The following is a 19,290-nucleotide window of genomic DNA, read 5'->3' on the forward strand; positions in this document are numbered from 1 at the left end:
CCGTTTCACGACTCGCACCGCTCGTGCATCGGGCAGTGGTGTACAAATACCTCAAAAACAAGCCCTGCAAGGTTGTTCCGGGTGCCTAAAGACAACAGGTGAGCGCGCAGACCCAAGGACATCAGAAGGCGCATGTAGTACACGAACACAGCCCTGTCCATGTGTGTGCTCCATGAGCCTCCGGACGTCGTTGCGTCTTGATTGTGTTGCACTTCCTTCTTGCCGGTAGAGAAAGCTGACAAATAGATGTTCCTCCTCATTGTCACCTGGTCTATGACTTGTGTTTTTCTGTGCCAAGTCTCATTCTGCAACTTCAGTAACTTGCCTAGCTTTCCATACCGCCCTCAGTGCTTTTTCTGTTTGTCACGTTCTACAAACGTACTAACAGCTGAAAAATTACTGTTCGTGTTTGTGTATTATCTCAGTAATCGCCGATGGGAAAACGACGCGAGCAACCTTCATGTGTAGGCATGACACGCGTTTTCTTCTTCTGGAAAGCATGAGCATTGCAAGTGTCCTACATGCAGATTTTTGCAGTTCGTGTTTATTATACAAACCAGTGCCCAGTAGGTACGACTTAGTGCCTCAAGTGACGTAATTTTATTGCTAAGCACTGCATTCGGAGTGAAAGAAAAGTCGTGTTGGTTGGCTTATTTCACCTGGTCTTTGATTGAGGAATAGGCCTTTCTGCGAATGTTTAATACGTGCTGCTGCAAAAGCCGACTACCTTCTGTTCCCTTTGCCACCGCTACTCATGCTGTGGCCAAGTGCAAAATAATTTGATAATGGGTATTTCAGTTTTTAGAACAATGTCATTTTTGTTCTGCCATGTCTTTTTCAATTTCTACAATAGTAATGAACATGTCACACATTTCATACACTTTCGTGCAGATTTATAAGTAAGCTCTTTTTTTTGTATGGCTGTCAATCAAACAATGTTAGCATTTTATTCTATATTTAGGTATTTTGCGTGTCATTGTTTTTGCCATTATCAGGGAATTTTCCTATTTTTTAGTTATCACGACTAGAGCGTTTTAGAATAGGGGCCCCAAACGTTTTGGGGCCGCAAGACGCGCCAGACGCGCCAGATGCGCCAGACGCAAACTGCGTTTGGGTTTTGCGTTGGGGACGCTATTTCACCGATTTAGCGGGAGCCCAGATAGCGGCCCCAAAAGCTTTGCGGCAGCAAACATGGCGGCACCCATCGAAGCGACGACTCTAACCTAGCACAAAACTGGGTTCAATTCGTGGTAACGCGTGAAGTTCGCAAGCAGAAGTGACTGCGGTTATCGCTTTCTCTCAACTAGCGTGTGTTATGAAGAATGATTCATTAGACGCCGCTGATTCCGAATTCGATTGTGGATTTAATGGCTCGTAGGCCTAACACGGCTAAGCTTGGCTAGTGAAGGTACGTAAAGTTGGTTTGCTGAAAACTAAGCGCAACTAATTGTTTGCCGCTTACAGAATAACCTCTAAATTGTAATTAAACGCGAATACACGCAAGTAAAGTTGATATTCCTATCATAAAATGGTATATTTCGTTTAATAATTTCTAATAGCTTTTCTTTGACGCCGTAGTGGCGCTGTCAGCGCAAGACGCTATCCGCAAACGCAAATCCCTATTCTAAAGCTCTTCACTCCTGCGTGCCCCAACGCTAACACCCGCAAAGCTCTATTGGGCCCCTATTCTAAAACTCTCTATTATGTCATACATGTCATCCAGTTTTGTGCAATATCTCTATGAGTATATCAGAAGCTCGTCTACATTTCGGTCTTGGGGTTGTTACATAAACATCTTGTTTTTTTTATGTGTGTGTACATGAAACGGCCTTCGCATTTTCTAACGCTTTTTTTTTATTTCACCATCTTTGAACTTTTGTGTTTAGTACTCTTGTATATGTCATGCACCTATCACTTTTGCTCATTTTTTGAGCATGTATCGCACCACGTTATGAGAAAAATCTGTTTTCGGAAACGGAGTCAGTAAAGCGAGACCAAATATATGTTGTGTTGGAAGCGGAATTTTTATGTCCAGGCACATGCTGTTATAATATAAGTATGGGCAAGACTGCGTGCGTGCCAACGCATAGCCCACGGCGCACCACACGCCAGCTCGCAAGCAATGCCAATGCGCGCCGTAGCGCGTGCATTGCTTGCGAGCTGGCGCGTGGTGCGCCGTATAGCACGCGCGCACGCGCGCGCGATATAAAAGAAAACGCACCGCGTACAGGTAAAAACAAAAAAAAATGTAAGCGGCGCGCTCGGCATGGGGGAAAGGGGGAAAGGCAGCGGAGCGGGTAGGCATAATAAAAACAAAAAGAAAAACGTTTGGCAGAGGAGGCGCCGCGCGGCTGCTGTTCCTGTTGCCATGACAACGTAAACAATCGTGTGTTCCGCCATTTTGCTTCGGCGTCGGCCTGTGGTTAGGGCCGTAACTGAAGGGGACCTTGGCGCTAGCGTCGAAAGAGCATCCGCTCGAAAACAGCCAATGGCAGCCGTGTGGAGATTCAGTCTTGTGGTCGCGCTGCACCCTCCTCCTCCGCGTTCCTCCTCGCGCTCTTTGCTATCGCTGTCTTTCATCCCCCGCTGCGCTTCGCGTTCGCCCTTTCACCCTTCGCTGTGCTCATTCGCTCGGGACGCGGACGCGAAACGCAGGCGCCTAAGAGCTGTGCTCTAAATTTTACCTTTCACACATATAAGTAAATCGTGGCAGATAGTGTCTGCCCTTTTTCAGGGTGGTACAGACAAATAGTGTCAGTGTTGACACCACTCCCGACCTAACTTTCATCAAAAACATAGGCAACTATGATTGGACTAATACCGGGGAAAGCCTTGGTAGCGATCATTATATCATAGAAGTCCACATTCAGGCGGGTCTACCCCGCAAGGAGGGCAAACGAGTTTCGCTCACGGAATGGGACCGCTTCCGCCAGATTCGGGAGACAACCGCCACCGAGCATATAAACGATCTCGAGGCCTGGATCGGCGATCTCAGAGATTGCGTGAAACGCGCGACGAGGGAAATCCCTGAAGACGATGGTCTGGTCGAGGTGGATCATCATCATCAGCCTGGTTGCGCCCACTGCAGGGCAAAGGCCTCTCCCATGCTTCTCCAACAACCCCGGTCATGTAGTAATTGTGGCCATGCCGTGCCTGCAAACTTCTTAATCTCATCCGCCCACCTAACTTTCTGCCGCCCCCTGCTACGCTTCCCTTCCCTTGGGATCCAGTCCGTAACCCTTAATGACCATCGGTTATCTTCCCTCCTCATTACATGTCCTGCCCATGCCCATTTCTTTTTCTTGATTTCAACTAAGATGTCATTAACTCGCGTTTGTTCCCTCACCCAATCTGCTCTTTTCTTATCCCTTAATGTTACACCTATCATTCTTCTTTCCATAGCTCGTTGTGTCGTCCTCAATTTGAGTAGAACCCTTTTCGTAAGCCTCCAGGTTTCTGCCCCGTAGGTGAGTACTGGTAAGACACAGCTATTATATACTTTTCTCTTGATGGATAATGGCAACCTGCTGTTCATGATTTGGGAATGCCTGCCAAACGCACCCCAGCCCATTCTTATTCTTCTGATTATTTCCGTCTCATGATCCGGATCCGCCGTCACTACCTGCCCTAAGTAGATGTATTCCCTTACGACTTCCAGTGCCTCGCTGCCTATTGTAAATTGCTGTTCTCCCCCGAGACTGTTAAGCATTACTTTAGTTTTCTGCAGATTAATTTTTAGACCCACTCTTCTGCTTTGCCTCTCCAGGTCAGTGAGCATGCATTGCAATTGGTCCCCTGAGTTACTAAGCAAGGCAATATCATCAGCGAATCGCAAGTTACTAAGGTATTCTCCATTAACTTTTATCCCCAATTCTTCCCAATCCAGGTCTCTGAATACCTCCTGTAAACACGCTGTGAATAGCATTGGAGATATCGTATCTCCCTGCCTGACGCAATTCTTTATTGGGATTTTGTTGCTTGCTTTATGGAGGACTACGGTGGCTGTGGAGCCGCTATAGATATCTTCCAGTATTTTTACATATGGCTCATCTACACCCTGATTCCGTAATGCCTCCATAACTGCTGAGGTTTCGACTGAATCAAACGCTTTCTCGTAATCAATGAAAGCTATATATAAGGGTTGGTTATATTCTGCACATTTCTCTATCACTTGATTGATAGTGTGAATATGGTCTATTGTTGAGTAGCCTTTACGGAATCCTGCCTGGTCCTTTGGTTGACAGAAGTCTAAGGTGTTCCTGATTCTATTTGCAATTACCTTAGTAAATACTTTGTAGGCAACGGACAGTAAGCTGATCGGTCTATAATTTTTCAAGTCTTTGGCGTCCCCTTTCTTATGGATTATGATTATGTTAGCGTTCTTCCATGATTACGGTACGCTCGAGGTCATGAGGCATTGCGTATACAGGGTGGCCAGTTTCTCTAGAACAATCTGTCCACCATCCTTCAACAAATCTGCTGTTACCTGATCCTCCCCAGCTGCCTTCCCCCTTTGCATATCTCCTAAGGCTTTCTTTACTTCTTCCGGCGTTACCTTCGGGATTTCGAATTCCTCTAGATTATTTTCTCTTCCATTATCGTCGTGGGTGCCACTGGTACTGTATAAATCTCTATAGAACTCCTCAGCCACTTGAACTATCTCATCCATATTAGTAATGATATTGCCGGCTTTGTCTCTTAACGCATACATCTGATTCTTGCCAATTCCTAGTTTCTTCTTCACTGTCTTTAGGCTTCCTCCGTTCCTGAGAGCATGTTCAATTCTATCCATATTATACTTCCTTATGTCAGCTGTCTTACGCTTGTTGATTAACTTCGAAAGTTCTGCCAGTTCTATTCTAGCTGTAGGGTTAGATGCTTTCATACATTGGCGTTTCTTGATCAGATCTTTCGTCTCCTGCGATAGTTTGCTGGTATCCTGCCTAGCGGAGTTACCACCGACTTCCATTGCACACTCCTTAATGATGCCCACAAGATTGTTGTTCATTGCTTCAACACTAAGGTCCTCTTCCTGAGTTAAAGCTGAATACCTGTTCTGTAGCTTGATCTGGAATTGCTCTATTTTCCCTCTTACCGCTAACTCATTATTCGGCTTTTTATGTACCAGTTTCTTCCGTTGCCTCCTCAGGTCTAGGCTAATTCGAGTTCTTACCATCCTGTGGTCACTGCAGCGCACCTTGCCGAGCGCACCTGCAGCGCACCTTGCCGAGGTGGATAGCCGCCTCCTACACTTGTGGGAAGCCAAAAAGAGCATGCAAACCCGCTGGAAAAAGAATAAACTAAACCGTACACTCCGCTTGCGCATCGCACAAATCAACATGGAAATCGAGGTATACCTTAACCAATATACCAAGCACCAATGGGAAAATGTATGGGACAGCATGCAGGGACAACTCGGTCAAGCCAAAACGTGGAATTTCCCCCGATATCTTATGGACCCGGATAATAGTAAATTCGAGCAGAGGAAATGCCTCAATAAGATCACTCACCAATACCAGGGCACGAACAATGAGCTCCTAACAGAGCTCAGAACCCGGTACATAGGCACAAATGCACAAATCCCCCAGAACCCATACACTGGTCAGGAGAATCTTAACCTAGACGCACCCATCCCAGAAGCTGAAGTACGGGCAGTCTTGCTGAAACTCCGAACTAAATCTGCACCAGGCCCCGATGGCATAACAAATAAGACCCTCCGAAATCTAGACGATGTATCTATCACTGCCCTAACAGAGTACTTCAACCGCTGTTGGGAAACAGGTTCTACCCCCTCGCAATGAAAGCATGCACAAATAATATTCATACCTAAACATGGTAAGCAACTACAGCTCGAGAACTTGCGCCCCATCTCTCTGACCTCATGCGTAGGAAAACTCATGGAGCACGGTATGCTTAACCACCTCCCCAATTTTGCGGAGGACAACAACTTAGTCCCGAACTCCATAATTGGCTTTCGTCCAAAATTTTCCACGCAAGACATCATGCTTCAGCTTAAACATCAAGTTCTGGACCACATATCCAAGAATCATACCCGGGCTGTCCTGGGCCTTGACCTTACAAAGGCTTTTGACAACGTAGTGCATCATGCTATACTAGAGAATCTCCAGTACCTGCGTGTGGGCCAGAGGACCTACAACTACATCAAATATTTCCTCAACCACCGCACAGCAGAACTAAGAATAGGAGAACTACAGTCGGACAAGATCCCTCTTGAAAGTCGTGGCACACCGTAGGGATCAGTCTTATCTCCCTTCCTCTTAAATTTAGCAATGATCCGATTACCGGAACAACTTAATCAGATTCTAGATCTACACCACAGTCTGTATGCCGACGACATCACCCTGTGACTGGTTAAAGCTAGCGATGGAGATATAGAAACCACGCTACAACAAGCTGTAGACACGGTTGAAAAGTATACGTGACCGACAAAGGCCTCGCCTGCTTTCCGCAAAAATCAGAGCTCTTCCTACTCAGAGCCCCTACAAACCACAAATCCGACACTGCACCACCCCCAGAAATCACTGTGCGAGCCGGAGGGGGCGCGATCACGGTGGTGACCACCATCCGTGTACTAGGCCTCTTCATGCAAGCTCAGGGGCGCAACGACAACACAATTCATAAACTGGAAGCATGCGTTCAGCAGACGATGCGACTCATTTCAAGAATTTCCAACCGACACTCTGACATGAAAGAAGCCAACCTCATAAGGTTGGTACAAGCCTTCGATCTCAGCCGCATCCCCTCTCTCTCTGACCTCATGCGTAGGAAAACTCATGGAGCACGGCAATAGCCTCCACACATTGTTATTACATCATTAGCGATTCCAAAGCAGCAGTACGGAATTTTGCGAAAGGTCGGGTCTCAAAGCGGCTAAGAGAGAGAAAATAGAGGGAATTATCCGGAGGGCCTATAAACGGACTCTTGGGCTACCTATAAGAACGGCCAACGCTGAATTGCTAGCCCTAGGTGTGCACAACACCCTCGATGAACTTGTGGAAGCGCACCTTATATCTCAATACGAAAGGCTAGCTCAGAGTGCCGCCGGGCGAAACATACTCCAGAATCTCGGCAGCAACTACGAGTCGATGCAAAGCATTAAAGTAGACATTCCTCACGATCAGAGGCACCATCTCAAAATTAATCCACTCCCTAAAAACATGCACCACGAATTCCACAAGGAAAGGAGGGCCAAGCGGTCCAAAGCCCTACATCAGAAATTCCACGCCTTCAAAGACGTGGTCTATGTCGACGCAGCAGAATACATAGAACGCAACTGTATGTCCCTTGCAGTGGTGGACTCCTCAGGTCAAATACGCGCTGGTGGTTCAATCCGTACCAGATGCTCTGAAACAGCGGAAGAGGCGGCTATCGCTCAGGCAATAGCCTCCACACATTGTCATTACATCATTAGCGACTCCAAAGCAGCAGTACGGAATTTTGCGAAAGGTCGGGTCTCGGCTGCCGTAAAACACCTAATAGACACCAACCAACACCCACGACCAATCCAGATCATTTGGGCACCAGCACACTCCTCCCTATCGGGCAACGACGCTGCCCACACCGCCGCTTGAGGACTCGCCAACCGAGCACACGGATGGCTCACGCTAGGATCAGAGAGGGATCGCATGGTCAGTTACCAAGAAATAACTCAAAACTACAGGTTAGCCAGGGCAGTGTACCCGCCAGCACACAAATCGCTTAACAAGCGACAAGAAGTAGCTTGGAGACAACTTCAGACAGACATCTACACCAACCCTGTAGCCTATCACTACTATTACCCGGACCAGTACCCTAATACATGTAAGCATTGTAAGAAAAAAGCGGATCTGTTCCATATTATGTGGTCGTGCCCAGGGGAAAATCACACAAATCATGAAATAAGTAATACTGAGCAGAGGGAGGCCATGTTGCTCAGCTCCGACCCTGACCTGCAGGCCAAGGTCATCAAGAGAGCTGAAGAAGACGCCCGGGCCAAGGGGCTCGTGGCTGCGTAACAACAAGGTCATCCGTCAATACCTTGTTTTCCAATAGTCTTTACTCACTCACTTCCCTTTAAAACTCGGTCAGAGAGTAAGAAATAAATAAAGATAAATGAACGGCGAGGAGGTTAACCATGGCTGAGCCCGATTGGCTACCGTGCAATGACGAAAAAAATCAAGGGAGAAAAGGATTATCAAAAGGAAGGAAAGGTCAGTGTTCATGCTGCCGACGTTCTTTACTCTACATGACTGTCAGTCTATCAGTCAGGTTGCCTCTAGGAATCGCAGCAAAGCCAGTATGGCCTTCTGCAGTTGTGATGTGCGAGACCATGATCCCATGGGATTGGACGCGTCTGTTTCCACAGGCGACAGTGTTTGAAACGCGTTCCTCGCGCATTTTCTAAGCCGATCCCAGACAACAATACCCGACTGGAGCACCGCGCCGGATGACAGCGTTTTCGACGCACGCGGCAGCCCGCACATCTCTCTCTCTCTCTTCTCTTTTCTTTTTTCTTTTCTTCTTTTTAAATCCAGCGGCCGTGCCCCAGTAATCGCTTTTACTACACCGAACACCACCTTCACGCCACGTTCTCTAAATCCAGCCGTATGGCTCGTGCCTGATGACTGGCCCCATCTGCTCCACATGCTCTAGGATTGCACAGATGACCCGCCATTGCCGCAGCCGCTGGCCGACGTCATACCGACCAAACCTTTACAATCGGTGGCGCCCGTCGAAACGTCACGCATGTCTAATTTCCTCCGGTCCCTCGGGGCGGCGGTCCCGTCCTACACGCGAGTGACAATAAATGTGTTTGCGTACCCTTGGTCGCGATGACCACCGATCAAGACAATAAATGAGTTAGTACTTTTGTTCAGAAGTCTGTGTCACCTCTGTGTCATGTGCTAAACTGCTTCGCTGGTCCTCCACTTTCAAAGAGTGGAATGGCCCATCATTTTTTTTTATTCTTTGCTGTTCAATACAGTTCCATTGGTGGCTTCCTCTCCATCACCTGTCTCCACTAAGTTGTTCCCGCATCTCGATTTAACATTCTTTCCTGAGTGCTGTCCTCACATCCAAAAACGCTTTATTTACCGTCTAGATCCGTGACACATTCGCACATTTTCTCGACTGTGAGTGAACGTTTTTCGAAAGCTTCCAGCATTTTCCCGTGTTTTCCCATGGTCCTCTAATGAGAACGCGAAAGACCAGTTTCCTGTCAAATGCGGGCGACCACCGAAATCTCCCTCATCGTTTGTGAGTACATTTTCTAGAAATTTCTACCGAAGAACCTGAACCGAGCGCTGCTGATGACAGTCGACGTCTTCTCTTGGTTGCAGCATTATCAGCTGTTAGATGATTTACCGCTTCTTCGTCTGACGGGTACAAAGCCAAATCAAAATGCGTCTTTTGCAAGGCCGTCATCACCGGCGCGTATACTGCTACACGTCGCACTTTAACATGATTTTAAGTACGCGCAGTTTCCAACATCGGCATAAGCTCACTAAGCCATTGTCGTGATGATGATGATGAAAATTTCAACAACTCATTTGAAATGGGGTCGTGGTATATCTCACCAAGTTCGTTCTTTTAAATTTCACGTGTTTCTACGTTACATTTGATACATTTCTAAGGGACATTTGGTGTCGTATATAAATAAAAACTTCATAGCGCGATGTATTGTTTACTAACGTTGTTAGGTCCGTAAACGCGCGCAGCTATTCAGGGCATAATATGCAGATTACACATGCAGCTTGATGTGGGACAATCGTGAACACGTTCAAACGAACACGTAGTAAAATAACACGCCGACCCACTTTATGGTTGGACCAGGCACGTACCCAGGATTTTTTTTCGGGGGGGGCCCACCACCCCCATCATCATCATCATCACCACCACCATCATCATCATCATCAACACCACCACCACCACCACCACCACCATCATCATCATCATCATCATCATCATCATCATCATCATCATGTTTTATGTCCACTGCAGGACGAAGGCCTCTCCCTGCGATCTCCAATTACCCCTGTCCTGCGCCAACCGATTCCAACTAGCGCCCGCGAATTTCCTAATTTCATTGCTGCACCTAGTGTTTTGTCGTCCTCGATTGCGTTTCCCTTCTCTTGGAATCCATTCTGTAACCATAATGGTCCAACGGTCATCTAGCCGGCGCATTACATGACCTGCCCAGCTACATTTTTTCCTCTCGATGTCAATTAGAATATCGTCTATACCCGTTCGCTCTCTGATCCAAACCACTCTCTTTCTCTCTTAACGTTATGCCTAGCAATATTCGTTCTGTCACTCTTTGCGTGGTCCTTAACTTGCTCTCAAGTCTCTGCCCCATATGCATTGGCAAAATGCACTGGGAAACAACTGGCAAATGCATTGGCACTGGACATATTGCACTGGCAAAATTCACTGATTACACACCTTACTTTTCAATAATAATGGTAAGCTTCCAGTCAGGAGCTGGCAATGTCTGCCGTATGCGATCCAACATATTATTATTCTTCTGTGAATTTCCTTCTCATGATCAGCGTTCCCTCTGATTAATTGACCTAGGTAAACGTACTCCTTCACAGTCTCTAGTGGCCAACTGGCCATCCTGATCTCTTGTTCCTTTACCCGGCCATTTATTATTATCTTCATCTTCTGCATAATAATATTCAACTCCACTCTTACACTCTCTCTGTTAAGGCCTCCAATCATTTGTTGTAACTCATCTGCATTGTTGTTGAATAGAACAATGTCATCGGCAAACCGAAGGTTGCTGACATATTTGCCGTCGATCTTTACTCCTAAGCCTTCCCAGTTTAATAGCTTGAATTCTTCTAAGCACGCAGAAAATAGCTTTGGAGAAATTGTGTCTCCTGTGTCTCCCTGTCTGGCCCCTTTCTCTATAGGTATCTCCGTGCTTTTCTTGTGTAGAATTAAGGTAGCTGTAGAACCTCTGTAGATATTCTAACGCGAAAGACGAGTCAGTACGACGAGAAACTATTTACAGATTACATTTACAACAACGGTTGCAGCGCTGACCGGTTAGATTCACAGCGCGAGCCCAGTTCGTTCTTCCTCCTCTTTTCTGGAGTGATGGCGCCTACGCGCCTCGTTCAAACAAACAAATACCTCACGCATGTAGCAATATTTTCCAAGCTTTTTACGTAAGCGTTCTGTACTCCTTGATTACGTAGTGCCTCGACGATTGCTGGTATCTCTACTGAATCAAATGCCTTTTTGTAATCTATATAAGCCAGATAGAGAGGCTTATTGTACTCTGCAGATTTCGCGATAACCTGGTTGATGACATGGATGTGATCCTTTGTAAAGTATCTCTTCCTGAAGCCAGCCTGTTCCCTTGGTTGACAAAATCCAGTGTTAACCATATTCTATTGGAGATTATTTTGGTAAATATTTTATATAATACTGGGAGCAAGCTAATGGTCCCATAATTCTTCAATTCTTTAACGTCTCCTTTTTTGTGGACTAGTATAATGTCTGCATTCTTCCATTTTTCTGGGACCCTTGCAGTCGATAGACACTTTGTATAAAGAGCCGCCAGTTTTCCAAGCATTATGTCTCCTCCATCTTTGATTAAATCGACTGTTATTCCACCTTATCCTCCCGCTCTTCATCGTTTCATGTCTTACAGGGCCCTTCTGACCTCATCGCTAGTTATAGGATAGTTTCTGTATCCTGTTCATTACTGTTTCTAAGTGAACTATCGTGACTCCTCTGGGTACTGTATACAGGTCAGCTTAGAATTTTTCCGCTGCTTTTACTATATCTTCGAGATTGCTTATGAGATTATCCTTCTTATCTTTTAGTGCATACATCACGGCTTGTCCAATGCCAGGTTTCTTTTTTACTGATTTCAGGCTGCGTTCATTTTTTACGGCTTCTTCAGTCTTTCTCAAGTTATTGTTTCGAATATCAGTTATTTTCGCCTTGTAGATCAGTTTCGACAGTTCAGCGAATTGCGTAACGCTGTGCGGCCGCCAGTCCCATACAACCGCCTAGAGCGCAGGACTCTGCGATTCTAGACGTCCTGCGCTCACTGCGAAAGGTTAGAAAAACACCCACATAAGCACAGCAGAGAAGTGGCTACGTGAGGCGGTTCGACCGATAACTGTAGAAGCGCCATTCAAAACAAGTAATTGTTCTCCACTTCCGGCGGCGTTTTCTCTACTTCCTTTTTAAATAAAAAGATGTTGATCCATAAATATTATCACTTTTTTATTATTCTTTTTTATTATTTTTTATTCTCACTTTTTTATTATTCGCTTTTGCTTGCAGTTTGGTAGTTGCCTTGGCTCTCTCCCTTAGTAGATCGCTTACTTTCTCAACTCCTTGCAATTTTCGTTTCCAGTTTCCAATTTTGCTCGAAAAGTGCTTTACAGTTAGGGAAAAACAGACGAGGCAACGGGCGACAGTCATCTTGCTTATGGGTTTAAGGGTTATTGCAGGGTTTCATAATGGACGCTCTTTCACATTATTTTGTTTCCCACATTATCTAACCCATATCACGTGTATATGGTTCCGGGCATCTGCCAGCGTCGCGGCGAGCCGTAACTCAAGGAAACAATGAAGCAAAGGGATAAGTTAAACGCAATTGGCGTTTTCTCCGGCCGCAACTCGTTCCATGAGAGTACAGACCAGCTGAGTAACAGCCGCATCCCTCTCCTGGTCCCAGGATCAGCCTAAAGAAAGAAGGTTGAACTAACTAAAGCAACAGCTATGCGCGTGACGGTTGAATAGATGGTAACAACTGAACGCATCTCGAGTTAACCGCGCGGGTGCGGAATCTACGAGAAAACTGTCCTTCACCTTACAAGAGATGCCGATAACTACCGCCATATAAAAGGAGTGAAAAAGGCAGCATAATGCTGACCGATGAACAGCTGCGAAGTCTCAACATTGATCTGGCGGCGCTTTAGGAATGTGTGAGGAGTGGTGGCGTGGGTGGGGAGGGGGGGGTATGCCACTTGATTTCGGGGGGAGGGGGGGGCGGGCCCCCCCGGGCCCCCTCCTGGGTACGTGCCTGGGTTGGACAATAAAGCCGTGGAAACCAAGTGGAAAGATACACCCGGCGACAAAATGTTTACGGACCACGGGGTCTCTGAAGACGTTCAGTACCCGATAAGCCTGTAGCAGTAGCCAGTAAAAGTCTATACTACAATGTTGCTAGCATATTCTAGTCAAGGCCCGCAATGCAAATACCAGATTGCATTGTTGGGTTGCGGAGATATTCAGCTTTTTCTCCGAACTCGTGCCCCGCGATATTTTGTCGCCGCGGGTACGTGGCATGGATAAATAGCTGATTGCACAGCGTACCTTGCGTTGATCTAACGCAAGTTCGGCCGACCCCATGGACTGTAGCAGAATAGCGAAATACGTCTTAAGCTTAGAATACATAAGGTTAGAATCTCGAAAAAATGTACTTGTGTGTTAATAGAGACATTTTAAAAGGAAAGACGTCTGCAGGCAGAAGATAAAAAAAATGCGGGTAAACACCTGCAAGCTTCCAGTGGCCCCTTAGGGGAGCTATAATGAGGAATTACCCTATGTATCGAAGTATCTTAAGATAGAAATGGCAATTATCGTATCGGAGACAATTAATTTGCTAGCATCTTATATGTTTATCTCAGATACTTATCGGCTCTGTATATTGTATCTAGATCACAACATATTTGCAAAGCATGTTTGTCCAGCCCTGGTGTACACATTGTTCCCTATTTCTGTTAATCGTGTACTTTACTTTGCATAGCGTTATCAAGATGTACTTAAGCATGACCACTGGATAATCATTCTTCCTGGGGTCATAACTTGTTCCTTCAATTTACATTCACCAACTCGTCCGTTAAAACATGCTCGAAAAAAAGGGATGTTTTGTGCCATGCTCTACAAATTGCATCGATATCCGCTTACTGAAACAAGATGTCATTGCTTTGTCTGTTATATAAGTGTCTTGTTTCCAATAAACGCTTACAATGACGGTCGGCACATACAGAATTCGATTTTTTTTTTTAATGAAGAATGTGAAAGACACGTGCTGCAACACCGAGAAGCACTCGGTCATTCTTTCGGAAATTAGCTGCTTTTGTCCGCATTGTGTAAGCAGCTCAAAAAGCATTGCCCTAGCGGCAAAAAGAAAAATGTATTTATCTGATATTACTGGATACGACCACCCCTCGTCACTGCTACCGTCTGAGGTGAAAAAGGTGAAAGGCGGTGGGTGAGCGTGACAACGCAAATGCCGGCGTGGATACCTTTATTGGTCGCTTCTGCATGCTTGCATGAGTTTTTAGCTCGTATGTTCATAATTTCCTTCATTTACTGCAGTACTTTGTTCTAGGCTGGTAGTCATTTCCTTGTAATAAATAAAAAAATAAAGTGCATATGGTGCGTTGCTTAGAACACTCGGCTTAAAGTTGAATCGCTGTTGGCTCGATCTTGGCTGTACCTTACTGGATGTCCTTTTTTTATTTCTTATATGCTGCATTGTGACATGCCCTACCCAAAGCTTTGCGTAAGAAAATGAATGGTCGCATTGCCTATCTCATAATCGCTGCTCACAATATAGAAAAAGGAAAATAAGGAAGCAAAAACGGAACAGGCATACACTGGAGGACGACTAAGAACGACACGCACAAGAGTTGCAATCAACGGCGCGCTATTCAACTTCTCTCGAGTTGTGCACAGATTCGCACAAAATTGCAAAAATAGCGGACAGAATGTTCAGATTATGAGCGAGTGCCTAAACGCATTTCACAGTTTCGAGGTCGTAATGGCCGGGTAATCTGTCATTTCGACCGCATTTGACCGCGGTTCACGACAAACGTGAAGGCGCTGCAGATCAAACAGCTCGGTATATACCGTCTAGTTTCGTGTCGTAAATCATGTAATAATTAACGTCGTGTACGGTGTCGGCTTCAGCTACACAGAGCGCCTACTTGAAGTGAAAGTAAAGAGTATTTGAGCAGTGCTACCCCCCCTCCCTTTGCTAAGCTTTTAATCCCTCTCCTCTTGGGTACACATCATCTTCGTCTCCTTTGCCAGTCAACGTAATTAGCACCGAGTAGTCCACATGGTTTAATCAAAGAGGAAGCATATTGCGATGTGCGCTGACCACTTCGCTCCTCGTGTCGCATCGGCGCGTAATGTGTGCCCAGAGGCTTACCGTGTTCATTTTCGTTTTCTCTCTCTCTCTTGCCTCCCCTGCAGTCGGGCACGTGTTCAAGAAAGTGCGGCAGACCAAGAAACGAAGAAAAAGCAGCTACGGATCCCTGTTCTCCTCATTAGGTAAGAACACTTTGTCCCCGCCCTTCTTCCTTCCTGCCGCACGGGTGGCCGGTGGCGTACGTTTCGCGCGCGGCGTCATTAGCCGTCTTAAGTTTGCACTGCGTCTCTGCCTTCTCCGGACAAAGCAGCACGCTCGTTATTCATTCTGCCTTGCGAGGACTCGCGCTGGTCCGTAATGAGGTGCATAGACGCAGTTGTCGTGCAAGGGCGCTTCTTTTATGTGTCTCTCGCCGGCACAAACAAGGGTTGTTGTTTTTTTTCCCAACCGTTCTTTGGGCCACATTTTTTGACGGCTTTTTACACCGGCTGTGCTTATGCTTTCCGAGGCGATTTCCCGTCGCACCGATTGCATGCGTCTAGCATGCTAAGCCTGCCAAGCAGTGGTTTGACACTACTTCGCTTTGCCGTCCTCCGTCAGTTTTGTCTTTGTACAGATAATTGGAATGAGCGTATGAGTTGCAATAAACTGCAGATATGGAGCTTGGAAAGCGCTTTATTTGAAGTCTCGGGTCGTATTTTGTACGGATTGTTTTGCTCCGGCTCTCTTCTCATTATCCGTCCCATGAATAGTATAAGGCGTGGTTTCGCGCGTGCCGATGAAGAGCAAGGCCATACAAACGGGGTTAGCTGGTTATTCTTAACGTCAAAGGGCATTACTTGTGGCACTCAGGGAAACGGACAGTATTGAAAGTAAAGTAGACGCAGAAAAAAAAAACAAAAGCGCGTCTGTGCCTTCTTTATGTCCACTTAAATACGTTTGTCGATGTCCCTGCGTGCCAAAAGCAGCGCGTTTACCCACGAGGGCCAAGGAGAATGAAAAACGAAAAAAAGAATTTTGCAGAATGCGGCTCTTGCAGTCTCGCATGACGATTGCTTATTAAATTTAGTGGCAAAGCTTCCCCATCGAGTTTAAGAAAAAGACGTTGAACCTTTTAACTGTCCATTTGGAACGGCGTGAACTACCATGCACAGAACCGTGCCGTATGCTTGGCAGCGACGGCCACAGCGGGTGCAGCATTCGCTAATGCGTGCCAGCACACGCGCAAAATTTTGCTCTTCAATGTACTAAGAATAGGGTTGTTTGTTTTTTATTGTTATTATTATTATATGGCACTTAGGAGATGCTGCCGCTTTTAATTGGCGCCAGCTACTCCTTTTGATATAGAGATATGAAAAAAAAAGAATGAACCTAAGCGCATTAAAATTAAAGTTTTGCTCCATATCACAATAACACAAAGCCCAGTCACGATTATTTATTTATTTATTTATTTATTTATTTATTTATTTATTTATTTATTTATTTATTTATTTATTTATTTATTTGTGCATACTACAGCGCAATAAGCGCCATAGCAGGAGTGGATTAGCAGAGGGAAATTATGCCCGTAAATATAAGATAGAACGATGAGGGTGATGTGCTAAGACCATTCAACTTGGATGGAAGATACAAAACTTTCGGATGGCCATGTGCGAACAGACCCAGGTAAGGAATTCCACTCATCTATGGAATGAGGGAAAAAGCTGAATTTAAACATATTATTGCCGTGCAAAGTAGGGAGTCAAGTTCGAGTTGGGATGTCGTCTCGTCGATGACTCTGGCGCGAGGTTACCATACAGTTCTTTTTTGAAAGTCCAACGGAAGAATTGCAAGAAATTTAACGATGCTATATATGCGGCGACGTGAAGGGAGTAAAAGTAAATTCAAGGAACGAAGTGCAGAAAAGGGTGAAAAGTCAGGATCATAATGGGGACATATAAACTTTACAGCTTTTTTCTGAATTGCTTCTAGCCTCTTAATACCGCACTGCTTATAAGGGTTCTAAACGACAGATGTGTAGCCAACAATAGAATGGATGAGTGATGTATATAATAGTAGCTTAGTAACTTTTCGATAGTTGGATGCTGTATACAACGTAGGTAACCAAATTTTTTTAGGGCTTTGTTGCAAATGTGATCAATGTGATTACATCATGACATGTTATGCGCAAAAATTACCACCGAGATACTTATATAGAGATACCCTCCACACAGCGCGGTTATTGCAGAAATAATGAAAAATAGATTATTTTTTACAGAAGGACATAAGGACGGTTTTATCAAAGTTAATGTTCATTTTCCAGGTATTGCACCAAGTGCAAAACCTAGCAAATGACTCCTTGAGGCGGAAATGATTATTAGAACTGTTAATCACTTCATATAAAACACAATCATCAGCATAAAGATGAATATTAGAAGAGATTTTAACAGGTAAATCAATTACGTAGATAAAAAAAAGTAGTGGCCCAAGAACGGAGCCTTGGGGCACTCCAGATGTCACATCAATAGCAGTGAAGTCGGTCAAGCTGTAAAAGGCAAACTGGGAATGAAGTTAAAGAAAGCTTGAAATCCAGTTAACTAGTTGAGGATTATTTAGTACAGCGTTAAATTTAGCAAGGAGTTTAGAATGCTATACAGTGTCAAATACTGTAGAGAAGTCTATAAAGATGGCATCAACTATGTCGCCAACATCAAGGTTAAGGAAAATGTCATGCGTAAACTAAACTAACTGGGTTATCGTACTAAAATCGCGGCCTAAACCCGTGCTGTATGTTAGATAGCAGATCAGTAAAAGCACCATGTGTTTATGAATTATATGTTCGATGATTTTACATGACATTTGATGGTGATATTCAACAAATCTTTATCATGTGGCAGTGTTCCTTTCTCATGGAAGTTAGCTAAAGTGCTTCCTCTTTATAAATCCGGTGGTAAGCAGCCTTTCTTGAGCTACAGGCCGATTTGAATAACATCACTATCATGTGATGTTATGCATTGATGACCACAAGGAATAAGGAACCAAGAATGCATTGTGTATCCCGTCCCGACCGGTGCATTTCTGTGTATCCAAGTTTCATATGAGGTTATGGATGCCTTCATTTCAATGTCACTGATCGCTTCGGAACAAACTATATTGGTGAGAGAAGGAATGGACTTGTTATCGGGTAGAAATACGTGCTGAAAATACTTGTTGAAAGCATCCGATATTACTGACGGATCATTGATGACGTCATTATCAATTTTGAATGAAGTGGGTGAAGCATCGTGAGGTAAAATAGAAGACCAAAATTTACGAGGGTTAGTTCTTAACAGATCAGGCGGTTGAACGCGAAAAAAGGAAACCTTTAGCCGTAAGCAGTTTTAAATTAAGCTAATTTTTTGCCTTGTAAGATCTGTCGAGTGTTTTGGGATCGTTGGTTCGTAGAGAACGCCTAAGCCTACGGACAGGACGAGATAAATGCAAGATGTCGCGAGTCATCTAGGGAAGGTTAGCATTACTTTTCTTAGTTTTAACGATCACAAATTGTTGGATACATGAGGTCACAAGATCCGTAAAGTATTTAGCAGAACAATTTACATCCTGACTGTCTGACATAGAGCAAAACGTATCGAAATGATCAGCTAAGAGATCAGTAATGGAATTGTTCGCACGAGTGTAGTCAGGAAAACTAGTACCCGCCGTGGTTGCTCAGTGGCTATGGTGTTAGGCTGCTGAGCACGAGGTCGCGGGATCAAATCCCGGCCACGGCGGCCACATTTCGATGGGGGCGAAATGCGAAAACACCCGTGTACTTAGATTTAGGTGCACGTTAAAGAACCCCAGGTGGTCGAAATTTCCGGAGTCCTCCACTACGGCGTGCCTCATAATCAGAAAGTGGTTTTGGCACGTAAAACCCCATAAAAAAAAAAAGGAAAACTAGTGAATGTATAAGGTGATTTGGAGGTTTGACGAGAGAGCGATAACAAAACGACTCTGTGGTTTGAGCGTCCCTCAATTACATCGCAAGAGAACTCATCTTTCGCTAGATCAGCGCTTAAGAAAACGAAGTCGAGGATGGAATTTAACCTAGTAGTACTAGAAACAACTCGAGTGAGCAAAGGGCAAGGAATTATTTAATAATTCATTACATATTGCTACGTCACGACCTGTTGTAGTGATGCCCA

At 45.1% G+C, this 19,290-nt stretch overlaps 1 protein-coding gene across 3 annotated transcripts in view; it reads left to right on the forward strand.

The window, feature by feature from the left end:
* The window catches only part of LOC135901601 (Kv channel-interacting protein 4-like), a 568,045-nt gene that overhangs the window by 278,700 nt on the left and 270,055 nt on the right, over positions 1 to 19,290 (forward strand). For all 3 annotated transcript variants that reach the window (XM_065431444.1, XM_065431442.1, XM_070531133.1), the window contains exon 3: positions 15,232 to 15,309. In XM_065431444.1, the coding sequence (XP_065287516.1) occupies positions 15,232 to 15,309 (78 nt within the window). The remainder of the gene's footprint in view (positions 1 to 15,231; positions 15,310 to 19,290) is intronic.

This window comes from Dermacentor albipictus, chromosome 1 (genome assembly GCF_038994185.2).
Source record: "Dermacentor albipictus isolate Rhodes 1998 colony chromosome 1, USDA_Dalb.pri_finalv2, whole genome shotgun sequence".
In the NCBI taxonomy this organism is placed as follows: Eukaryota; Metazoa; Arthropoda; class Arachnida; order Ixodida; family Ixodidae; genus Dermacentor; species Dermacentor albipictus.